This window comes from Cololabis saira, chromosome 12 (assembly GCF_033807715.1).
Source record: "Cololabis saira isolate AMF1-May2022 chromosome 12, fColSai1.1, whole genome shotgun sequence".
Taxonomy (NCBI): Eukaryota; Metazoa; Chordata; class Actinopteri; order Beloniformes; family Belonidae; genus Cololabis; species Cololabis saira.
Genome location: NC_084598.1, coordinates 5939133 through 5962639, shown reverse-complemented (window position 1 = coordinate 5962639; position 23507 = coordinate 5939133). Strand labels below are relative to the sequence as shown.

The following is a 23507-nucleotide window of genomic DNA, read 5'->3' as shown; positions in this document are numbered from 1 at the left end:
GCCGTAGGGTACAATGTAGACCTTTCTAGAGGAAAATAATAATGACAATAAAACTCTGACATTTTTATTTTATTAATTAAACACTTTTCCCCTGACATTTAAAAACAACCGGGAGTACAATTATACATGAATATCTATGATAATTAAGCACAGAGCACATCAATAAACTGACAAATCCCATTGTCACAATGCTTTTTCATCTCAGTTCCCAGTCAGTCTTTAAGGATTTTTTTTTGTCTGTCATGTAGACGTGGAAGAAAAAGCCACCAAAAATCCATTTACAACATCCTCCTGGACATCATGGCTGGCAGGATGCATTTATCCCACAGATCTAATTCATGTCACAGTTTTCATGATTAGATTTCCACGGTATCCTCTTTTTCCAGCTGTCACACAACGATATGCCTCCTTTCCCATATGGAGTCATGAAAACAGTAGAGGTTTTATGATTATATATCCACAATGTCCCCTTTTTCCAGCTATGATATCTTTCCAAAAGAACCTGTAAGAGACAGTGAAATTGATTCTGTTATTAAACGTTAAAGAAAAAAGTCAAGCTCTACAATGACTATCTTTCATACAACACGTATCTGAGCTACAGCCGGCCCTTGGCAAGCTAAGCTTAGCATAATTACTGGACACAGATAACCTGGGCTGGTTAAGAGAACCTGTGTAACAGCAGATTGTTGGTCGAGAGAAAAGCCAAAGTATAAAAGCAACATTTTCTTGTTATGAAAAGGGGGCTGTATCTTTGAGTACTTGCCCCAGGCAAGAACGCCTTGTAATACAGCAGAATTTAATTTTCTCATTATTTTATATCAACATACTCAGCAAAGCAACAGAATAAGAAGAAAGGACTGTTCATTGTTCTGTCTGCTTATTTGTTCTGTTAATTAATTTATTGTAATGTTTAGCTATGAGGAAGTCAAGTGATGTAATTATTTCTAATTAAGAGGGTGGTATAGACACGTACAAGCCTACAAGCGGAAAGAAGCAACAATCCATTTTTCAACTGAAAGAGGATGTTATAAACAAAACAATACTTTTTTACATTTTCATATTTTTCTTCAATATTTAAGACAATGTATATAAAAATGTATTTAAACAAAGGCTGTTTAACACCATTCTGTATCTGCTGGGTATGTGTAATGTACAGCCAGCAGGAATGAGAACTGTAGCGATGCTGTTTTCACACATGAGCACATCTTTCCGTTTTTTTTTCCAGACGTTTCCTGCAGTTGCACTCATCAGAATGAGAGTCTGTGCTAAAGATGCACCCGCACAGCTGGAGGTGAGAGGGAGGGGGAGCAGGGGAGCGTCGAGCTACAGCTCAAGTGGCGGATGATGCAAAAAATTTCTGTCTGGTTTACACAACACTGAGAATGGCAGATGACTTCACTTGGCGACTTCTCTGGTTTTCATATCAACTATACATACATTTGAATGCTCCAACAGACATGTGGGGAGCAACAGGCGGATCAACGGAGGAGCACGGCTAAAGCAGAAACTCCTACATACACGCATCCTGCTGGAACATCTAAGGCAGGGCTGTCAAATGTGCAGCCCGTGGGCCGCATGCGGCCCGAGAGAGATTTCCATAAGGCCCGCAAGAAGTTTCCAACGCAAAAAAACTAAATGTTAAAGGAGCTTGAGGCAGGATTGAGGCAGGATTTATGAAAAAAATCTGTATACCGTAGATGACCAAATAGTCGCCCGCACGAAAATATGCGCCTGTGCTCTAATAGCCGCCGGGGTCCGAGCCCATTTGGCATAATAAACGCTGGTTCAATTAAACGCCCGGGCGACTACCGGTAATAACCTGGTAATAACACTGTATTTGCATTGTATTGTGTACAGTATCGTTCATACTGCTCTGATCCGCTCCGTGTGTGCCCACCCGATCAAAGGTTATGGGGATTCTTTATTATTTATAATTAAAATTTTTTATATATTAAAATCCCAAAATATCTGTACCGTTTCTGATTGGGTGTGTGCACTGCGAATCATTTTTAGACACAACAAAGAACGCGTACCGCAAAATGAGAAGAGAAAAAAGAGGTTTTCTGAAGAGCAGACACTAAAGGCTGATTTATGGTTCCGCGTTACACCAACGCAGAGCCTACGGTGCAGGGTACGCGGCGACCCGCACCGTACGTGGAAATGCGCACTTTTTTTTTGCTATTAAAACATGATTTGTAATGTGAATTTGCAAAACTTAAACTACAAATAATAGTTTTTGACGTAACATCAGAGATTGTGCATGCTCTCTGAAAGGATGAGTCCAATCGGGTCGCAGCTGCTTCAACTGTGCGATTCCTTCACGAGGAGCGACCAGGATTTCAAACACGCTTGATTTTCTTGCGACCTCACGATTCGTGATCGGGAGCTCGTCGTGAGGTGCTGTGTTGTGTACAGTGTGTACAATTTTAGTTCCAGTGGTAGCCTACTATGGTAATCTCATATGTTCTTTGTAAGTAATGGTCTGGTGCTGCTCATTGCAAAAATAAATTGTAGCCTGGTGCAAATACCCGCCTGGTTCTTATAAATGCCTGGGGTCCAAGTGGATTTAGCATATTAAATGCCCGGGCTACTAAATGGTCATCTACGGTACGTTTTAAGTTTTCTAGTAATAATGTCAGATGAAGCGTTCCAAACCAAAAAGAATGATCCTCTAGTGTATCTCTCCTTTGCCTTGAACAGGCTGTGTGCTGCAAAATGTGCTGCAATTCAGAGGCCAAATTTCCCGCGCTGTCCTGCGGATGTGACGTCACATGACGCTGCATGCACGTTCTCCCCGTTCTCCCGTGCCGGCTTTGCTGTTGGCTGCAGTACCCCCGACGGCCGTTGTGGTGAAGGGTGGCGCTAGAGAGTCTCATTTCTTAAAAGGAGCCTCATGCTCCTTTAATTTACTAAAAAGGAAGGCATAAATAATTGCCATGAATCGCAGCATATCCGATAATATATTTCTTCTACAAATCCATCGTTATTCCACAAAGAGAGCAGTTTTCGTCATTTTTTTAGTTTTCTAGAATGCATTTGCCAATTTTATTTCTTTGTAGATGGTCGTAGTAAGTAGTACAGTTAAAAGAGAAGTGCTGACTTTTTCGGCACACTGGCGTAAATATCTGCGCCAATTTTTAAAAATAAATACACTTAATTGTACTGGAAAAATCTCTAAATCACAAAGAAACACTCTCGGATGTAATAAGAAAGATTTTGCTTTTAATTAAATTCCCTATGAAAAAAAACATACTTGTTTCTGTTTATCTTTGTAAAATGATATTAAAAGTATCTTACATAATTTGAAAAATTTCAAGAAAAGATCCTGAAGAAATATATTTTACATAATTAGAGTGTAAACAAAGTGCATATTTCCTTTAAAATTAACTAAACTGATATTGGATTAGATAACAATAGTAAAAAAAAAGAATTAGAAAAAAAAATTTTCGCACCATTTTTGTTATTTTGAGCGTGCGGCCCGCGAGAAAAAAAATTAGTCAAATCCGGCCCGCCAAGCAAAATTAGTTTGACACCCCTGATCTAAGGCCTGCAGGACATGTGCAGCGGGGGTTCAGTTCTGATACCCCCCCCCCAAAACCTCACCTCTGCTAAGCAGCTGCAGGTTGCGTCCCTCCTCTTGTACCTGAAGCTGCAGGACCTGTTGCAGCAACTCCTGTCGAAGTGTCTCTTGCACTAAACCCATCCTCTCCAGCTTCTCACCGTTCAGACGCAACAGCGCACGACCTGAAAGGTGAAACCATAAGGCTGAAAAATCAACATCACTCTCAATCTCCTTGAACAGAACAGCCAGTAACACTGTGCATCTACTTGTTGTGTTTGCGGAGCAACCTGTGATGGCGTGCTGGGAGAACGCCTCCACGTAGGTGAGGTAGTTGTGTGGGCAGTGTTTCTTCAGCCACTTGCAAACATCCTGCTGTGACCACATCACAACGGGCCGGATCAGGCTGGGCTGTGTTGGGCTGGTGTGGTATATCCCATAACGATCGCTGGGGCGGTACTGGAGATAAAAACACAAGCAGGGAGACAAACAAACGAATAAAAAGAGAAGATAAATGTACACTAAAGGAAAAATGTGGCACTTTTAACATGCTTATTGCCTTTGTTACCACGAATTATCATTTTATTAAAAAAATATGAGGGGGGAGTCAATGAACCATAACCATATAATCTAGCAAAAAAACTGAAAATTGTGGGAAACAACTGTTCAGTCCAGATATTTTTTTTAAAGTATACAAATGACCAGAGGTGTCTTCAGTATTCACATTCATTACTCAGGTAGAAGTATAGATACTAGAGTTTAAAAATACTCCTGTAGAAGTTGAAGTATCAACTCAAGTTTTTTACTCAAGTAAAAGTATAAAAGTACTGGTTTCAAAACTACTTAAAGTATAAAAGTAAAAGTAATGTAAGGGGGAAAAAAGCCATTAAGGAAAAAAGCCATTGAAAATGAATGCATCTTAGTATTAATGTAAATATATTAAAGAACCATATATGTGTACTATTGAGCATTAACATGTGTTTCAGAGAGCAGGAGATATGATGACTAGTTGCCTATAAGTATTGTAATGGTGCAAAAAGTCAAACTTCAGAGGCATGTTATCATTTATCCTAACCTTTATTGGAATGTACATCCAAGTTTAGTTGCAGGAATCTGAGGGAACGGATGTAAGAACAAAACTGGACAAGAACATCTGAAACAACCACAACCAAATTCACTCTATCCGGATGGAGCAATTTAACTGGATAGTTTTTATTTAAAGGCCGAAATGAAATAGAGTAACGAGGCTGTTTTTAAAATGTAAGGAGTAAAAAGTACAGATAATTGCATGAAAATGTAAGGAGTAAAAGTAAAAAGTCGTCTGAATAATAATTACTCCAGTGAAGTATAGATAACCAAAATTTCTACTTAAGTAAGGTAACGAAGTATTTGTACTTCGTTACTTTTTTTTTTTTTTTTTTTACTTCGTTACTTGACACCTCTGCAAATGACAGCTAATGGATTTGTTGGAGGCAATGAGCACGAGTTTCACTTGGTTGGTGTATTGACTTCCCCCTGTCTCACTCACATTGATTTATAACAAAGCTACAAGCGTTTCTGCTACAGAACCAGATACCAGCCCAACAGTCCGCCTGATGAGCTTTACTGCTTCTTCGTTTAACAAGAAAGAGTTGCATCTTCTAATTTACCTCTTGGGAAGAAAGCCCAATGTAACATAACTAAAATACATCTGACTCCTATTAAGCTGCAAAAGTCATTATAACTTATTTAGGAAAGGAAATGAACACGATCACAAACAGGACATGAACACACGAGGAGCTTGTGTGATCACGTTAGTCTTGCACTAAATAACAGCTGACAATCATTAATAAAAGAGGGAATTATGAAATATTTAGTATAAAGGACAATTTCAGGACATCCACATGTGAACTGAAATAATTGGATAGATTAATAATAAAAGAAGAGTAAAGCTAATGTTCATGAACTGAAAAATGTCTGTGGGAGTATCAGAGTGACCGGAGTGCCACGTTGTTTTCTTTATCTACTTAAAGGACTGGCATGAAAATGTAATTATGTTTCTCTGTAACGTTTATGCAGAAATACAGAAAATTTAACTTTCAACCATCATATTGCACTTTAACCGGTAAAGTTGCACAGTTATCGGCAGTACTCGAGTTGTAAAAAAAAAATCAGGGGGGATGGTGGATTTTATCATATGGAGACAGATAATTTGTGCTGATTACAAATAATATAATATATTACAAATAATAACACTGACCAAAACACCTGCAGAAATACTGCAGGAATGACATAGCAGCAGTTAAATGCAGCCTTCTGTAAGCTTTAAATATCCACTGGGCTTACATCAAATACATCAAAACACAACAATAAAAAACACTTTTCTGAACTTATCAATATGACTCTGTCCTTCACAGGATAAGTAACATGGATCACTGTAAAAACTCACAATCTTAACAAGAATATTTGTCTTATTTCTAGTTAAAATGTCTCATTTTAGTAAAAAAAATCTCATTACACTTAAAACAAGACTCATCACTGGAAAAAACAACAATTTTCACCTGTTTCAAGTAGATTTTCACTTAAAATAAGTAGAAAAATCTGCATGTGGAACAAGATTCTTTTGCTTGTAGAAGATAAATCTTGTCCCACTGGCAGATTTCCCCACTTATTTCAAGTGAAAATTTACTTGAAACAGGTGAAAATTGTCAAATAAGTTATTTTTCTAGTGTTATTTTTCTGGTGATGACTCTAAATGTTGAAATAGCAGTAAAACCACATTCATTGATGAAATGACATAAGGGATGGAAAGGAGGGATGGCAGTTTTACAGGGGGGATGATTTGGACCGTTTTTATTTCAGGGGGGATGCCATCCCCTCTCATCCCCCCTCAACTCCAGTACTGGTTATCGGTGGCTTTTAAAGGTATTGTGACATCATTTTTAACATGCTTTTAACACTATTAAAAGTCTTGGGCAACATCCCTCAAATGTGTCTAAAAGAGTGTAACAAGAAAAACTTCACTCTAGTAATCTTTTCCTGGCTTTTTATTACAGTGTTTTTTTGCGCCGTGAAAAATGCTTCCTTTCCCCCCTTTCCTGTCAATCATTGCTCCGCTCCTCCTCCAAACCTCCTCCTCCTCCAGCCATACGCTCACAGCGGCGTCGGAGCGACAGGCGAAGCATGCACGGAAAAGCAGGAGGGCGAACCACAGCAAACAATCATAAAAATAAAGGCATGCAAGCAGCACTGTCCCCTTATCTTAAGTCCAGTCAGTGGCCGCGGGTCTTCTTAGCAGTTTTCCTCCGGTGATTAGAACAAAAGAGGCGTGTTAAGCCTCATTTATGGTTCCGCGTTAAATCGACGCAGAGCCTACGCCATAGGGTTCAGCGTATGGTGCGCGTCGCCGCGTAACCCTACGCCGTAGGCTCTGCGTCGGTGTAACGCGGAACCATAAATCAGCCTTTATGGTGCGCTGGAGAGGAGAGGAGACAGGGAGCTGGGTGGAGGGGGCGGTGATTTAGCGGATCGTTACGTAACGATCCGCCACCAAACCACATGCGCCGTTTTTGCATAGTTATGCGGAAAATCCCAGAAAGCACACAATACACTGAATGTTAAAAGTTCGTTGTTTTTTGGGTGTAATTGATGTCAAGACACCCAACAAAACACAAAAAATCAAGAAAAATGTGTTTTTCATGTCACAATCCCTTTAACTCCAGGAGTTAGACTTGAACCTTTGCATGAAATATGACCAGTAAAATAACAGTCTCTTGTTGAAAAAAGGAGAAATTAGACCCCCATTTAAAGCTACTGTTTCATGTCTGGAAATGGCCTGTGGCATCATCAGATGATCGCATCTTTGAACCAGTTTGTTCAAATCCACACACACTGGCTTTTTCCTCATGATGCAAGATCTTTGCAGGAACTTGAAATTAATCAAGAATTTTGCCACGAGGATCACAAGATAAACTCAAACACTGACGCGCGCTGCAGCTGTGCATGCCGCGGATAAGTTTAGTATACATCAGGAGGCCAGATTAGTCCTACATTAGAGTAGCACACATTCCACACTCATTAAAGCCCACATGGGTGACCGGGACCATATGTGCAGGCACATCAAACACGCCGTGCAGATTGGAGTCTCCAAGTTGTCTGGGAGATCAGCGAACACACGGCAGCAACTGCACCTCCTGCTCCAGCAGTGGCTCCACAAGAGAGGACTGTAGGCCTGCGTGATCTCAACATCCAGCCCTTTAATCTTAAAGATGTACAGCATTTGAAACTGTGGAGGAATAATCAAACTGTGCCTTTGATCAGCCAATCTGCTTTAAAGATTTATCAGTTTCAGCATTCCTCAACTCAGGATTTTCTGATGCAACATAAAAAGGGCTGGCTTACATTTATGAGACAACTGAGAGAAGAAATTATGCTGAGTGATCGCTTTACATCTTGAGTTATTTAGATGTATACGGTGCTGATGACTCTCTTATCTAAACTGACATGTTAGTTAACAAATTCAAAAAGAGCTAAAACACTAAGGGCCTGATTTACTAAAGGTTTGCGTGCGTAAAAACGTGTGCAAACTTGACAGCACCCGCAAACCAATGTGCCAGCTGATCTACTAACAGCGTGCAAAGAGGACTGCGTCTCTCAAATGAGCAAAATAGCACACGCTGTTCATTTAGTACTTTTGCCCTGATGAATAATCAATATGGGGCGTACCCGCCAGAAAGCGCTAAATACTGGGAGGGGAAGATGCAAATAGGTTCATTTACCACACGCAATGAGATTTACCAAGCCTGAAAGTAATTGCGGGGATTGTGATTGCGTCTGTATTTAATACGTTGGAAAGGAAGGTGCTAATCTGCCCAGCATTACGCACGATGGCTGCTGTTATTGTGGCAAGGAGGCGACATCGCCAAAATCAAAGAATACGCAGAGAGAGAGTCTTTATTCTGCTGCATGCTATTTTAAAAATGGTTGCACAAGTTTTATTAAAGGCCACTTTTTCTTTAGTTCTTCGCTTTATATCTTGCCACCTTCTTTTAACCTCATCTGCCGTTCTTTTTGTCTTACCAACTGCATTTATTCTATCGCAGATTTTCTCCCATATTGCGTTTCTTTTGGTAATGTTTAAATTTCTTTGCTGTAGTTCATGAATGTGTTTATTTGCCTCTTCCACTAATATCTCTAACTCCAACTCGTCAAATTTCATTTTGCGCTTGCGACTATCCTGCTTTCCATCCAGACTCTCCATGGCGCAAACCGTAAGACACGCAACACCTCATTTAAATACTGCACTTTGCACCTGTTATCAATTGCGCAAGCATTCTTAGTTGATCACCCGCAAAACACACAACAACAGCACGTGCAAACTTTTTCAGTGCACACGCAATTTAGTACTCTTTATTTAGGATCTTAGTAAATCAGGCCCTAAGAACTGTGTAATATTGAAATAACCTACTTTTTTTTCTTGGAAATTATTTAAAAATGCAGAGACTTTATGAGTTTCTGCTGCTGTGCTTTTGTTTGAATCCACTAGTATCGGTTGTCTTCACATGTTTTGTCTTTCTTTGTTAAGCAGATTGAGTTTACTTGTAGGGAAACGTGCCACATCAGTAAAACAGCCGCTGTCACTGCCAAAGAGGAGAGCGAATGGCCAGAGCGCTGAATACAAGTCTGTTATCAGCCCGGCCCAGTTCTATGTTTGCAGCTTTAGCTTCTGCTCCGACCAGCCTTTTAAAGAGCCTTTCATGGGGTGAAGACAAAAGCACGGGCTCTCCGACTTGTAACCGAGGGCTTTAAATGAGGCCAGTCTACTGCAAACACTGACTATGTGAGGAGACAATGCCGCATCAGATAACCAGAAACTTTAATTTAGAACAGAATGGATATGGCAACGTTTCACATGAAAAGATATTACCCCCAAACACCACTGGCAGCCTGGATGCTCTGAGGCTTCGCGTATCACATTCAATTCTGTGTCTGTCTGCTCTCAGTGAACACAGACCCTGATGCTGTAGCTCAGTGTGGGCACTGGAAGACCTGCGCTATTTAAAGCAGAGCTAAAAGGCTGCTAGAGCCCAATAACCCGCTGGGGAGAGAGCAACTTCCATTCTCTGTTAACAAAGTGCCCATTTGTAAAAGAGAAAGATGACCAGTCGTATTTGCCAGACTAAGATTGTTTTCAGACTTTGCTGCACAAATGTCAGAAAGAAGAGTTGCTGAACACCAGCAAAGGTCGTCTGCATGTGCGTGGATACGGATGATGAGATTCCTTTAGGGAATTTTCAAGTGATATCTTTTTCCATGTCTGACAAACATGAAGTATATGAAGTAGGGATGGGCGGTATGGACAAAAAAATGTATCACAATAATTTCTGGTATTTATCCCGATAATGATAAAAATGACGATAAAAAAAATACCAATTCAACTCCACTTTTGTAACTATAAATCTATCACCACATTCAGTCTTTGGAGCCAAATCACTGCTCTAAAAGATACTAAATACTACTAAACTACACCAATTACATTTCTTTCTTTCTTTCTTTCTTTCTTTCTTTCTTTCTTTCTTTCTTTCTTTCTTTCTTTCTTTCTTTCTTTCTTTCTTTCTTGCTAATTTCCTTCCTTCCTTCCTTCCTTCCTTCCTTCCTTCCTTCCTTCCTTCCTTCCTTCCTTCCTTCCTTCCTGGCTCATTTCCTTCCTTCCTTCCTTCCTTCCTTCCTTCCTTCCTTCCTTCCTTCCTGGTTCATTTCCTTCCTTCCTTCCTTCCTTCCTTCCTTCCTTCCTTCCTTCCTTCCTTCCTTCCTTCCTTCCTTCCTTCCTTCCTTCCTTCCTTCCTTCCTTCCTTCCTGGCTCATTTCCTTCCTTCCTTCCTTCCTTCCTTCCTTCCTTCCTTCCTTTCTGGCTAATTTCCTTCCTTCCTTCTTTCCTGGCTCATTTCCTTCCTTCCTTCCTTCCTTCCTTCCTTCCTTCCTTCCTTCCTTCCTTCCTTCCTTCCTTCCTTCCTTCCTTCCTTCCTTCCTTCCTTCCTTCCTTCCTTCCTTCCTTCCTTCCTTCCTTCCTTCCTTCCTTCCTTCCTCATTTCCTTCCTTCCTTCCCCCCTTCCTGGCTCATTTCCTTCCTTCCTTCCTTCTTTCCTTTCTGGCTAATTTCCTTCCTTCCTTCCTGGCTAATTTCCTTCCTTCCTTCCTTCCTTCCTTCCTTCCTTCCTTCCTTCCTTCCTGGCTCATTTCCTTCCTTCCTTCCTTCCTTCCTTCCTTCCTTCCTTCCTTCCTTCCTTCCTGGCTCATTTCCTTCCTTCCTTCCTTCCTTCCTTCCTTCCTTCCTTCCTTCCTTCCTTCCTTCCTTCCTTCCTTCCTTCCTGGCTCATTTCCTTCCTTCCTTCCTTCCTTCCTTTCTGGCTAATTTCCTTCCTTCCTTCCTTCCTTCTTTCCTTCCTTCCTTCTTTCCTTTCTGGCTAATTTCCTTCCTTCCTTCCTGGCTCATTTCCTTCCTTCCTTCCTTCCTTCCTTCCTTCCTTCCTTCCTTCCTTCCTTCCTTCCTTCCTTCCTTCCTTCCTTCCTTCCTTCCTTCCTTCCTTCCTTCCTTCCTTCCTTCCTTCCTTCCTTCCTTCCTTCCTTCCTTCCTTCCTTCCTTCCTTCCTTCCTTCCTTCCTTCCTTCCTTCCTTCCTTCGTTGTGCGTCGATTCAATACAGAACCATAAATCAGCTTTACACAAAAACGTCATCAACAGGAATTTATCATTTTTACCGCGAGATGATAAATTCTTACCGTGAGGAATTTTTTTGACGGTTTATCGTGAACGGTAAAATATCACCCATTCCTAATATGAAGGAATCTTTTGAAACAGATGACTAGAAAAAGGAAAGCTGAAAACACACGATGGACATTTATGTTTTCAATTAAAAGACATTCACAGATACAATACAAGAAAGGATTCCTGCAAACCGAGTACCTACACTCGCTGATAACATTGATTAAAGTCGAGCTGAAATTTGAACACTCCTCAACACGACAAGATTATCATTCTGCTGATGTGCTTCAGGTTTTCCATTTTCACAAAAGGGATAATTACTGTATGAAAGGCAAGACTGGCCATGCTTGAAAATAATTCATGATATCTGGAGATCAGGAGGTAATTACCGAAGGGCCTTTTTACTGTGATAACACACTATTTTATGTCATTACGGTTCTTGTGTGTTTGGCTTGTTCCTTTTAGCAGCTGCTGGCTAAAACAGACTGCAGCTGGCTAACCACTCACCTCTGCCAACTATGATACAATACTGTCTGCTCCACAATCAAATACACAACAACATGTCTTGCATAACTGCTAAGCCATAAATCATTCCTAGCATTAATGACAACTGCTGTGAGAGGTGAAATCAGAGGCTTCTCGTCATAGTTATGCTCCAACTCATAATCCCTTTCTGAACCAAAATATGGGGGAAAAAATCTATTTGAGAGCATAAATCTGCAAAACCTGACTGCTTTCAGTACGGAAGAGTATTAGGGCCAGGCAGGAGAAAAATAAAAATAATATTTTAGAGGAGGAAGATTTTTTTTTCATTATGCACTTCGAGAAAAAAGTCGAAATGTCGAGAAAAAAGTCAAAATGTTGAGAAAAAAGTCAAAATTTCCTGAATAAAGTCGAAATGTTGAGAAAAAAGTCGAAATGTTGAGAGAAAAGTCGAAATGGCGAGAAAAGAAGTCGAGATTAATGTTGAAGTACAATTTCGAGAAAAAAGTCAAAATGTCGAGAAATAAGTCGAAATGTTGAGAAAAAAGGCGAAAGTTCGTCTTTATTCACGAAATTTCAACTTTTTTCTCGAAGTGCAAAGTAAAAAAAATCTTCCATTCTCAATTTTTTTCTCTTGCCTGGCCCTAATACTCTTCCGTATTTCAGAGACTATGTCAAACATTAATCGGGTATTTTCTTTCACCCACAGTTCAAACCCAGCGTATACAAGGACCTTGTCATCTTTTCACATAAATAAACCCTAACGTTTAAGGAGATGCCCATTGCCCACGCTACATACTGCATACATGCATAACGGGCACAACACACACACAAAAAACACATGCAGAATGTTTTAGTAGATCCATTCTCTTACGGTGAAGTGGAAAATAAAAGTAAGACATAAAAGTGAGAACAAGGTTAACAAGAAACATTGGTCAATTTGTCACTGTGATCGTGCACAAAGGTCATAAGTTAGGATGTCTGCTCTGGTTTTGCTGAAAGATTTCTTTATTGTACTCTGCCCGGTTCCTGTTACTGTTTTTGATTCCAGAAAGGACACCGCGAATCAAAAGACATCTAAGACCTTATGTGGTGTTTCTAAAACTATTTTATGTTCCTTTTATCACTCTGTTATTGAAAGTCTTCTTACGGTCTCTTTCATCTGTTGGTTGAATGGTTTCTCTGTGAAGGATAAAACAGTCTGAACCATAGTCAGAGTCCGCTCCAAGATCACTGGAGTCCAGCTAAGTGTGCTCTGGAAGAATCGTGTGGTTCAAAGAGCAGGATGTGTTATGAAGCAGGAGAACCACGTCATGTGCTGCAGATTTACCTGAATGCCCTCAGGACAGCTATGTACCCCTGAGGAAGACGAAACTCTTCCTCAGGGGTACATAGGAAGTGCTCTGTTATTTGCACTAGGGCTGGGGATCGATTGAAATGTCAAGAATCGATTCGATTCCGATTCTTAAGATTCAGAATCGATTATCAAGATTTGATTCGATTCGATTCCGATATTGATTTGGGTTGGTGTTATTAAAACTGTTTTTTGAGCTGTTGCATGAATTATATGACTGTAGTTATGCAAAGTATTGCAGCTAATGATGCTGTAAGGACCAATCAGCTCCCAGAATGCTGATAGAACTGCTTTCAGAAACATCATGTGGGTCAGAATTACCAAACAGACCCAGGGAGGAAACAGAGACGGATGAAATCGGTTTTATTTTTTCCCACATTCCGTTTTTATTTGTTCCCTTTTCGGTCTATTTTGGTTTTTAATTTTTGAGCATTTGGTTTTTAGCATTTTTTGCAAATGTAACCCCAAGACAGTATATAAAGTAATGAAATATAGACAATTTATGCAATTATAACTTAACACTTTAATGTTTTCATACCTTTAAACATATTTAAAGGCAAAAACATGGCACCAGTTATTCTCGTGTCCAACAAAACATTGCTTTTTTGGGGATAAACAAAAAAATAACCAAAAGTTGTAATGTAATGATGAAAAAAAAAAAACATAATTAAATAAAATAAAAAAAAATTAAAATTTTTTTTTTTTTTTTTAAATCGATCTTTAGACATATGAATCGATTTTTAGGAATTAATATGAGAATCGATTTAGAATTGGTAAATCGATTTTTTTCAACACAGGCCTAATTTACACTGTTATTTGCTCAACTCGGCTCTGTTATTCCCTCAGCTATCAGGTTGATTAATGCACATTTAAACTAATAGGATGTGTTTATCATTATTCATTTAATTATTATTATTATCATTTTCCTTATCCTACTCCTTGTTAATATTTATTGACATATTGCAGATGATTCGGGACTTCTGCTGCTGGGAAACATAAGGCAGTGATTCACTGATAGTCAACTGTTGGCTTGTTGTGTTTGTGGGACTGGGGGCTGTTAACGGAATTGCTCATATGGGACAAATAAAGTTTTCTGAACTGAACTGAACTGATATCCACTTCTGCAGCACATGTTGCAGTTATACGTTTGGTGAAATAGTACTTTAACACTGTCGTCCTTTTCATTGCAGTGTCTGTCTATTTCCATCAAAATCTATGAAATAGTAATTCACAAATACTTAAGGTGAATTTTATATATTTGAGGCGCAAGCAGTATTCTTACATGGACCTGTATTAAAAAAGGACAATCATAATGAGGTTTATAAAAAGAGAGGACATGTAAACATACAACTTTGTAGGTCTGACTGAGACTGCACGCCTCCTTTTCTTTGTTACGACATGACCTGTGTCTCCGTGAGGTACAGTCAGTACTGGAGTTGAGGGGGGATGAGGGGGGGGTGGCACCCCCCCCCCTCCCCCCGGAAATAAAAACGGTCCAAATCATCCCCCCTGTAAAACTGCCATCCCCCCTTTCTATCCCTTATGTCATTTCATCAATGAATGTGGTTTTACTGCTATTTCAACATTTAGAGTCATCACCAGAAAAATAACTTATTTGACAATTTTCACCTGTTTCAAGTAAATTTTCACTTGAAATAAGTAGAAAAATCTGCCAGTGGGACAAGATTTATCTTCTTATTACAAGCAAAAAAATCTTGTTCCACTGGCAGATTCTTCTACTTAATTCAAGTGAAAATCTACTTTGTTGTAAATTGTTGTTTTTTCTTGTTAGGGTTAGGGTTAGGGTTAGGGTTAGGTAATGGGATTTTTTTAACTAAAATGAGACATTTTAACTAGAAATAAGACAAATATTCTTGTTAAGATTTTGAGTTTTTGCAGTGATCCATGTTACTTATCCTGTGAAGGACAGAGTCATATTGATAAGTTCAGAAAAGTGTTTTTTATTGTTGTGTTTTGATGTATTTGATGTAAGCCCAGTGGATATTTAAAGCTTACAGAAGGCTGCATTTAACTGCTGCTATGTCATTCCTGCAGTATTTCTGCAGGTGTTTTGGTCACTGCTATTATTTGTAATATATTATATTATTTGTAATCAGCACAAATTATCTGTCCCCATATGATCAAATCCACCATCCCCCCTGATTTTATTTTACAACTCAAGTACTAGGTACAGTACCTGTCCAACAGCATATGGACACAACTTGTTATGAAACACAGACGGTATGAAGCAACACCTAACACCATCCCCCATACATCTTGTGTCACTTTAAAATTCAGTATTTTTCCATCCCTAAATACCTGCAGCGGTAATTATAACGAGTCAAACGTCTGCTTTTGCAACTGAAACGTTCAGACTTTTATTAGAAAAGGAAACGGCTTGCTCTGGAATCTTGTCAAACATGAGTTGATGCAGGGAGACAACTGTCCACACGTGAGTGAGAGCTGAGGCAGCCGCCTGGGGACGAGTGGACGTCTCTTTCCGAGCTGGAATACCAGATGTAGCATTTAAAAACAAACAGGGGGTTGTGCTTTTCCAAAGTGTGATTACAAAATGTGGAGCCACAGTTGCAGCTTTCACAGCACGCCTGCAGGGGGCTGGAACATGTCAGACCAATGGCAAGGTGATGAAAACACTTTCATCTTTATACTGGCTCTTAAAGACCCTAACGGCTGCTTTGACTGGGCTGACAAGGGCCAGTCGGAGACAAGGCAGCATCCTGCACGAAATAAACTACCTCCTCAAGAAAACCCCCCACTATAATCCCGGCAACAGGATTGACATAAAGGTTAGAGGTAGGTTCATGTAAGTCACGAACATTTGAGGGGCATAAGTAAAGGCAAGGCAAGGCAAGTTTATCTATATAGCACAATTCAACACAAGGTAATTCAAAGTGCTTTACATTGACATTAAAAGCAGTAAGACATAATTAGACAGTAAATAACAAATAAGATTGAAAAAATTAAGAATAAGATGATAAGAAAAGAAGTAAAATAATAAAAAGCACAAGCTGTTAAAAAGTAAGGGCAGTAGAGTACAGCAGGTAAGTAATTCAGTAAACTAATGTTTTTATCCTGATTTAAAGGATCTACAGTTGGAGCAGACCTCAGGTCTACAGGAAGTTTGTTCCACCGGTGAGGAGCAGAATAACTGAACACTGCCTCACCTTGCTTGGTTCTGGTTCTGGAACCACAACAAACCAGATCCAGATGAACCTCAGGGGTCTGGGAGCTTCATAGGAACTAACAGATCCAGATGAACCTCAGGGGTCTGGGAGCTTCATAGGAACTAACAGATCAAGCATGGATTCTGGTCCAAGACCATTCAGGTCTTTGTAGACCAGCAGTAAGATTTTAAACTCTGGAAGCCAGTGTAGTGATTTAATGACCGGTGTAATGTGGTCCAGTTTCCTGGTGTAATGTGGTCCAGTTTCCTGGTGTAATGTGGTCCAGTTTCCTGGTGTAATGTGGTCCAGTTTCCTGGTGTAATGTGGTCCAGTTTCCTGGTGTTTGTAAGGACTCTGGCGGCAGCGTTCTGGATCAGCTGTAGTTGCCTGATAGATTTCTTGTTAAGACCTGTAAAGATGCCATTACAATAATCCAACCTACTGAAAATGAATGCATGAATACGTTTTTCCATGTCTTGTTTAGACAGAATCCCCTTAATTCTAGCAAGGTTTTTTAGGTGGTAATAGGCAGATTTAGTGATAAACTTTAGATGGCTGTTTAAGTTCAGGTCTGAGTCAATAATTACACCAAGATTTCTGGCTTGATTTGTAGCTGTCAATGACATGGAGCCAAGGTGAGCGCTGATCTTTTCCCTTTCATTTTTAGTGCCAAAAATGATCACCTCTGTCTTTTCTGCATTTAGTTGGAGAGAATTCTGGCACATCCACTCATTGATTTGGTGAATACAGTTACTCAATGAGAGTAGAGGACTGTAGTCATGTGGTGACACTGAAATATAGAGCTGTGTGTCATCGGCATAAGTATGGTAGGAAATGTTGTAATGTTCCATAATCTGAGCTAGGGGTAGCATATAGATGTTGAATAGAAGCGGTCCAAGAATAGACCCTTGAGGAACCCCACATGTGATCTTGGTTCTGGGTTCTTGGTTCATCCATTATCTATACCCGCTTTATCCTTTGCTGGAGCCTACCCCAACTCATTACAGATGAGAGGCAGGGGTTCACCTGGACAGGTCACCAGTCCATCACAGGGCCACATATATACAAACAACCAGTCACACTCACACTCACACCTACGGGCAATTTACAATCACCAATTAACCTACTATGCATGTTTTTGGACTGTGGGAGGAAGCTGGAGTAACCGGAGGGAACCCACGCAAGTACGGAGAGAACATGCAAACTCCACACAGAAAGGCCCTGCCGGGCAGGGAGTTGAACCGGGAACAGTACTAACCACCAAGCCACCGTGCTGCCCGTAAAATATGCAAGTGATCTCAATTTGAAAACGATAGACGGACTCCGAACATGATACGTTCACAGTTTTCACGGTTTAATAGTCCAACAGCAGTCATAAAAGTTTCCCAACTTACCCACAAGCTTGACGCATAAAACTGCAGCACCATCATGATGCATTAAGTAAACAGATGCTCATAAACGGCAGCATCTGCCTCCATCCTTTTAAAGGCAGAACCAGCTACTCCGTCTAAAGACGAGACTGAGGTGGAATTCAACACATCAGCCAGGTTGTAAAGGCAGCGATATAATTCATTATATTCACGGGTCACATTTAATTGTTTTTAAAATATCTGATCAAATGTTGAGAAGCAACCGACTGAGAAAGTACGCAACATGTGAGCTCATTAGAGGAGACACGAGCTGACATTCTGTTGGACACGTGACCATTTATGTGACTGTCATTTTATTAATAATAAATGTTTTGGTAACTAATTTATAATTAAGCCATCAGAAACACAGAACTTGTGTTTAATTTTAAAGGAAGGAATTAGAAATAAGGAATACTTTACTTCGCCCCTGAGTTTTAGAAAAACTGTTTAACATGCATCCATCATCTTTACCCGCTTATTTCAAGTTAGGGTCACGGGGATCTGCTGCAGCATATTTGCTGCCAAATAACTTATCAAAGCCGCTAAGATATTAAAAAAAAAAGGGCATTAAACTGTTGCACTGCATTTAATTGACGTGTATACTGCTGGTGAAAAAAGTTTGCCTGGAGCCCTGCTAAATATTCCACCCTGACTTGCAAGCAAATTCATGCCAGCAGTTCCTCGTGTACACAAATACCGCAGACATGTGAAGATAAAAGGAAGTTAGGATCTCCATATTAGACAGAACCTTATCTATAATAGTTGTTGTGGGTCTTATGGTAAATAGATTTCCGTAAACAATGTCATAAATGAGATAAGTACGGTAAGTGATCTATGATGCCTAAACACACAAAAACGGTCTGCCATTCAAATTTTCACCTAAAATGGAAAAACAGGGATGATAATTTCCATTTGACACATCACCTTGAAACTATCCTATTTGGACGTGATGCAATTGGACAAACTTTGTCCAATTGCATCACTCTCAATGAAAAAAAAACAACAAAAGAAAACAGAACGTGATTCTCATATCTTAAACGTGGAGGGGAAAGAAAGAAAGCCCGGGGCAGAGATCACACCGTGAATCAGAGGTGCTATTTGACATGTTTAGGTCAGGTAGGTGTTCAGTACCTGCAGGCTCTCTGTTCCCGGCTGCTGGAGAAGCTTGACTGTTCGGCCTCCTGCTGTTTTCTGTCCGCGGCCTTCATGCCAGGTTAGGTTCCCACCAGTGCGTCGACTCAGTTGTTGCTTGAAGTCCTCGGGGAGAGCCCGGTACTCCACAGCCGGCCTACAGAAACTGAAACTGGATGCAGCTGGAAAGATAAAGAGGACAAGTATGATGGTCAGACAGCCAGACCTGAAACAAGATCATGATATAGGGCTGGGCGATATGGACCAAAAGTCATATCTCGATATTTTCTAGCTGAATGGCGATACTCGATATATATCGATATTTTTTCTGTGCCATAATTGGGGTTTCCCCCAAAGCATTATAGCATAGCATCTCTGTTAGCTTCATTTTTTTCTGAGGCAAACCCTTAAAAAAACAGTCAGTTTTAATACAAAGCCTTGTGCCAAATGTCACACAGGTTCCTTTATTAACAGAGTCTGCACAATATCAAAATGTATAAAACAAATGAAATAAAAATAAACTTCCTGCATATATAGAATAAAAACGCTTCTTGAATAAAATAAAACAAATATCCCTTTCCTGCATAACAATTAAATTAAAATACACTGTGCAATTAATACAATGTAGACAGTAACAGGCAGACTTTTCCACTGAGGTTGACAGTTGTGCAAATAACAACACATTTGTGCAAATCTCAAATAAAACATTCAAGTTAATTTGTCACAAAATAAGCTATATCAAAATCATTAAAAAAAATTAAAAAAATTAATAATCGATATAAACGATATTGTCTCGTATGTGAGGGTTTGACACTTCCCCCCAGTTTTTGAGTTTCAGTTCTGTCCCTCCTGTTTCCCATTTGCCCTGATTGTGTCTGCACCTGTGTCTCGTCGTGTCTCGTTATCCCCTGTGTATATCTGGGGCCTGTACTACGAAGCAAGTTCAACATACCCAGGATATCTTTTCCTTATCCAGATTCACTAACCCGGACAATTGCAATCACGCTAAGCGGTCACACGACGGTGGTTATCAACTCGGTATATCAACCCAGGTTTCTCCAATCTGGATATGAGCGCGTGCACATAAAAGGGGCGGTGTTTTCAGCGCATGACCAATCGCAAGCATGGAGAAGTCCGCTGTCAGAGCCGCTTATTTCAGTAGCGAAGAGCAAACAATAATTTTACGGAAATATGATGAGTATAGGCATATAATACAGGCAAAAAGCAACACAGTTGCAGCTGCAAAGTGCAGGAAAGACAGCTGGCAAAAGATCGCTGACTGTATAAATGCGTAAGTTCATAGGGATATAAACATCACTGCCCCATCATTAGGGCATAAGTAGATCTGACTATAATTACAGTTGTCTATTCTGTTAAATGCATGTGTTGCTTAGATGTATTCGTATGGCGTGTATGACAATTGTAGCCTCATTCCTTCAGCTGCAACCCCAGCGGAGTGAAACGCACATGGGAGCAAATAAAAAATGAATATAAAAACATAATTCAAAGCGGTAAGTAGGCTCACTTTCATATCTTAGAAGTACAACAAGTACAAGGCTTTAGTGTTTCTATCACTCTCTGTTTTAGGATGATATCAGTATACAAAAGCACAATGAAATAGCATTGACATTACTTGCAGCAAACAGAAAAAAAAATGACAAGAAGAAGATCGGAGGGATCCTCTCACGATCCGCGCACCGAGCTCCACTGGATTCTCTTCGAAAGGGCATGCCATTTTCCAAGAGAGCTGATTGGTCAGTGGGCGGTGCTTTTATACCGGGCGATCTGTATCTCGAACATAACCTGCTCCGGAGCAGGTTAGCTGTTCAGCATAAGTTACCATGGCGATGTACCCCGGTAAGAAGTGAACCACCGTCGTAGTCCTGAAAACCCAGGGTTAAACCTGAAGTTACCTCGCTAACCCCAAATCCCGCTTCGTAGTACAGGCCCCAGATATACACAGGGGATAACAAGACACAACGAGACACAGGTGCAGACAATCAGGGCAGATGGGAAACAGGAGGGACAGAACTGAAACTCAAACCGGGGGAAAAGTGTCAAACCCTGACACCATATCGCGTTTGAAAATATATCGATATATATTAAAATCTCGATATATCGCCCAGCCCTATAATGATAAACACAATAATAATAAAAAGAAGAACACATAAGACATGATATGGAAAAACTCTATATGACATGAAAACAAAAGCCAGACTTCTAAAAATGAGGATAAACTGTAATTGAAGGCTGATGTTATTATCATCAATACCTGCTCTAACAAAGGCGATCCTTGAAGCCAGTGGACTGGTACTGAGAAGCTCGTAGGCACATAGCAGCGCTGTGAGACAAGCCACTTTCTCATCATTACAGGGAGGCCCGCAGGCAGATATCCAAGCCCTCTCAACAGCAGGTGGCTTTGCAACATCCAGTAATTAAAGAGTGTAGAACTACAGTAAACACGCCATTACTGGCTCAGACTCTGGCTGAGAGCCACGGGTCATTACGGATTCATGAGCCAGAATAGAGGGAGTTTTTTTTCTTCCACTGAGTTTAAGAAAGAATGTGTACTGTCATGTTTATGTGCATTTATGAATATCTGAAGTTGGCCGAGAGAAGACGAGAGATTGTCAGGGCGAAGGAGTTTTTGAGATGAAAGAGTGTCTTTGTGTTTCTGGCTTTGTGCCTCTCTGCTCTGTCCTCCAACGTCTCCCGCTGAGACGCAGAGCCAAACTGAGTCCTGCAATCATTAAGGCATGCCAGCATCATCAGGTTATCATGAATAAAACTCTGGAAGCCTTTTTTTTTTTGCTTTGCTTTGAGGTTTCATCAACTCTGGTTTACGGGGCTTCTCAGTAAGGCTGCTGCTGTAAAGTGCCCGGTTCCTTGATTTAAAACACATAATTAAAAGCATTTGTCAGAGTCATTTTCTTTTCCTTTTAATTTCCTTGTTTTCCTTTCTCTGAGAGGAAAGGCTCCTCATTAACTAAAGAGAAAGGGAAAAAAATCACTTTCATGAAGCAAAGCCTTACAAAAACATTGAAGTGTGGAGCTATATGTGTTCTGTGTGTTTAATGCCAGGATTTTCATCAAACATATGCAACAGAATAAAGCTCTTCTCAGAAGGGGTTTGCACTGTTTAACTTTAACAAGAAAAGCTTTCCCTCCTTCAGAATCTACACACATGAGCTCCAAAGGGAAGCTGTTGGGATTAAGAGCAAACTGAGTCCTTGAAGAAAGAGCTGATGTGTTGTAATGGCAGTGTTTGAGCACCCTGCTCTGTCCATCACCACGCTCTTCTCCTCTACCTCTCAATGGGTCTTTGTGCCAGCGGGCACATCTGACCCTGCATGCCCTAAATTAACCCCCATAGACGTGTGGAAGTATTTCCCAGAGCCGTGGTGCCAGTTTTAGACTGCTAATGGAGTGATTGACTTCATACTGTCTCCATGTTATTCTGTGAGTGCATGGCAGCAGCTTTCAAAAACACGCAGTCTACCTGACAAACTGGTTTAACAAGTGTTGCGTTAAAGCGACCGAGTAAACATAGGCTATTAATGGTGATATTCATTCTTATTCAGTTAGAAGTGGGAAGAACTTTCCTTTACCTCTTTGTCTTTTACCTCCAGTCACCAATCCTTTATCAAATTCCATGGCACTCAACTCTGGAACTGTTTAGATAGATCTCTTAAGTTAGTGTCATCCTTAAAAATGTTTAGGACCAACTTAATGGGGTATCTTTTATATAGTCAGAATTAACAGGCTATTCGTACTAAAATGAAATTGCCATTTCATGGATATTTTTGTTTGGGTGTTTATTGTATTTTTCTTTGTTTCTTTTACCTCTTCTTTTCCTTTCTATTCTTTTTCTATTGATTGATTTGTTTTGGTGATTTTGTATTGAGGGGGAGGATTTTGAATAAGCCCTTCGGGCTTCTTTTCCTCTCCTGCACAAATTATTTGTCCTTGTATGATAAAAAAAATTACTGTTGTCATTGTGCAAATAAATAAATAAATAAATAAATAAATAAATAAATAAATAAATAAAAATTAAAAAAAAAGATCTTCAGCCAAGTAAAAGCTTCCTACCGTCCACAGCCATAGTGATCCCGAGCCTGAGTGAATCTAAAAGTCTCCCATTGCGTCCTGAGCTCCTGCGTCCGGCTCTCCTCCTCCTTTACGCGCTGCGTAAAAGCCGGTAAAAGTTTCAGCCGCGTCTCGCAGCTGCTGCGCTCCGCATCCTCCCGGCTGGTGCTGGTCTGACTGGTGGTGGGGAGGGAGGGCTTTAAAACCAGCCCACGTCCTCCGTGGTGTGGAGCAGCTGAAGACAGGTAGGAATGTGGCGGAGCGGCTGCCTGCCTGCCTGCTCCGCTGGCTCTGGAGCGAGGGAGCGAGGGAGCGCGCCCGCGCCGCGTCTCGCTGCGTGTTGTTTTTCTGTTTGGCGTCGTGAGAATCCGGCGCGGGGCTGTTTCTCAGTGAGCTCACAGTGCGGCCCCGGGCCCTGTAATTACCGCAGCCGGCGGAGTCTCTGAAGAGCCCAGAATGAAAAGAAAAGTCCTCTCATCACTGCAGTATCACCAGGAGGAATTTCCCTGAGCCTTTTCTTAGAGACGAGGATCTCTCTGCGTGGGCGACCTGCCTGCTCTG

The 23507-nt window shown here is 40.5% G+C and overlaps 1 protein-coding gene across 1 annotated transcript; it reads right to left on the bottom strand.

The window, feature by feature from the left end:
* Window positions 1-59: 59 nt before the first annotated feature.
* On the bottom strand, window positions 60-23507 carry samd10a (sterile alpha motif domain containing 10a). The gene is made up of 5 exons (XM_061735261.1): window positions 22950-23507; window positions 18861-19042; window positions 3850-4018; window positions 3604-3744; window positions 60-502 (listed from the first exon to the last, which is right to left on the bottom strand). Exons 1-5 carry the CDS (start codon window positions 22960-22962, stop codon window positions 480-482), a joined length of 528 nt encoding a protein of 175 aa, XP_061591245.1. The 5' UTR covers window positions 22963-23507; the 3' UTR covers window positions 60-479.

Bases quoted from the DNA above. Each gene is read 5' to 3' on its own strand.
- samd10a (XM_061735261.1), bottom strand. The intron at 4,019-18,860 runs GTACTGAACACC...TTTTATCTCCAG, and splicing joins CGGGAACAGAGAGCCTGCAG to TACCGCCCCAGCGATCGTTA. The intron at 503-3,603 runs GTGAGGTTTTGG...TGTCTCTTACAG, and splicing joins CCTGCAGCTGCTTAGCAGAG to GTTCTTTTGGAAAGATATCA.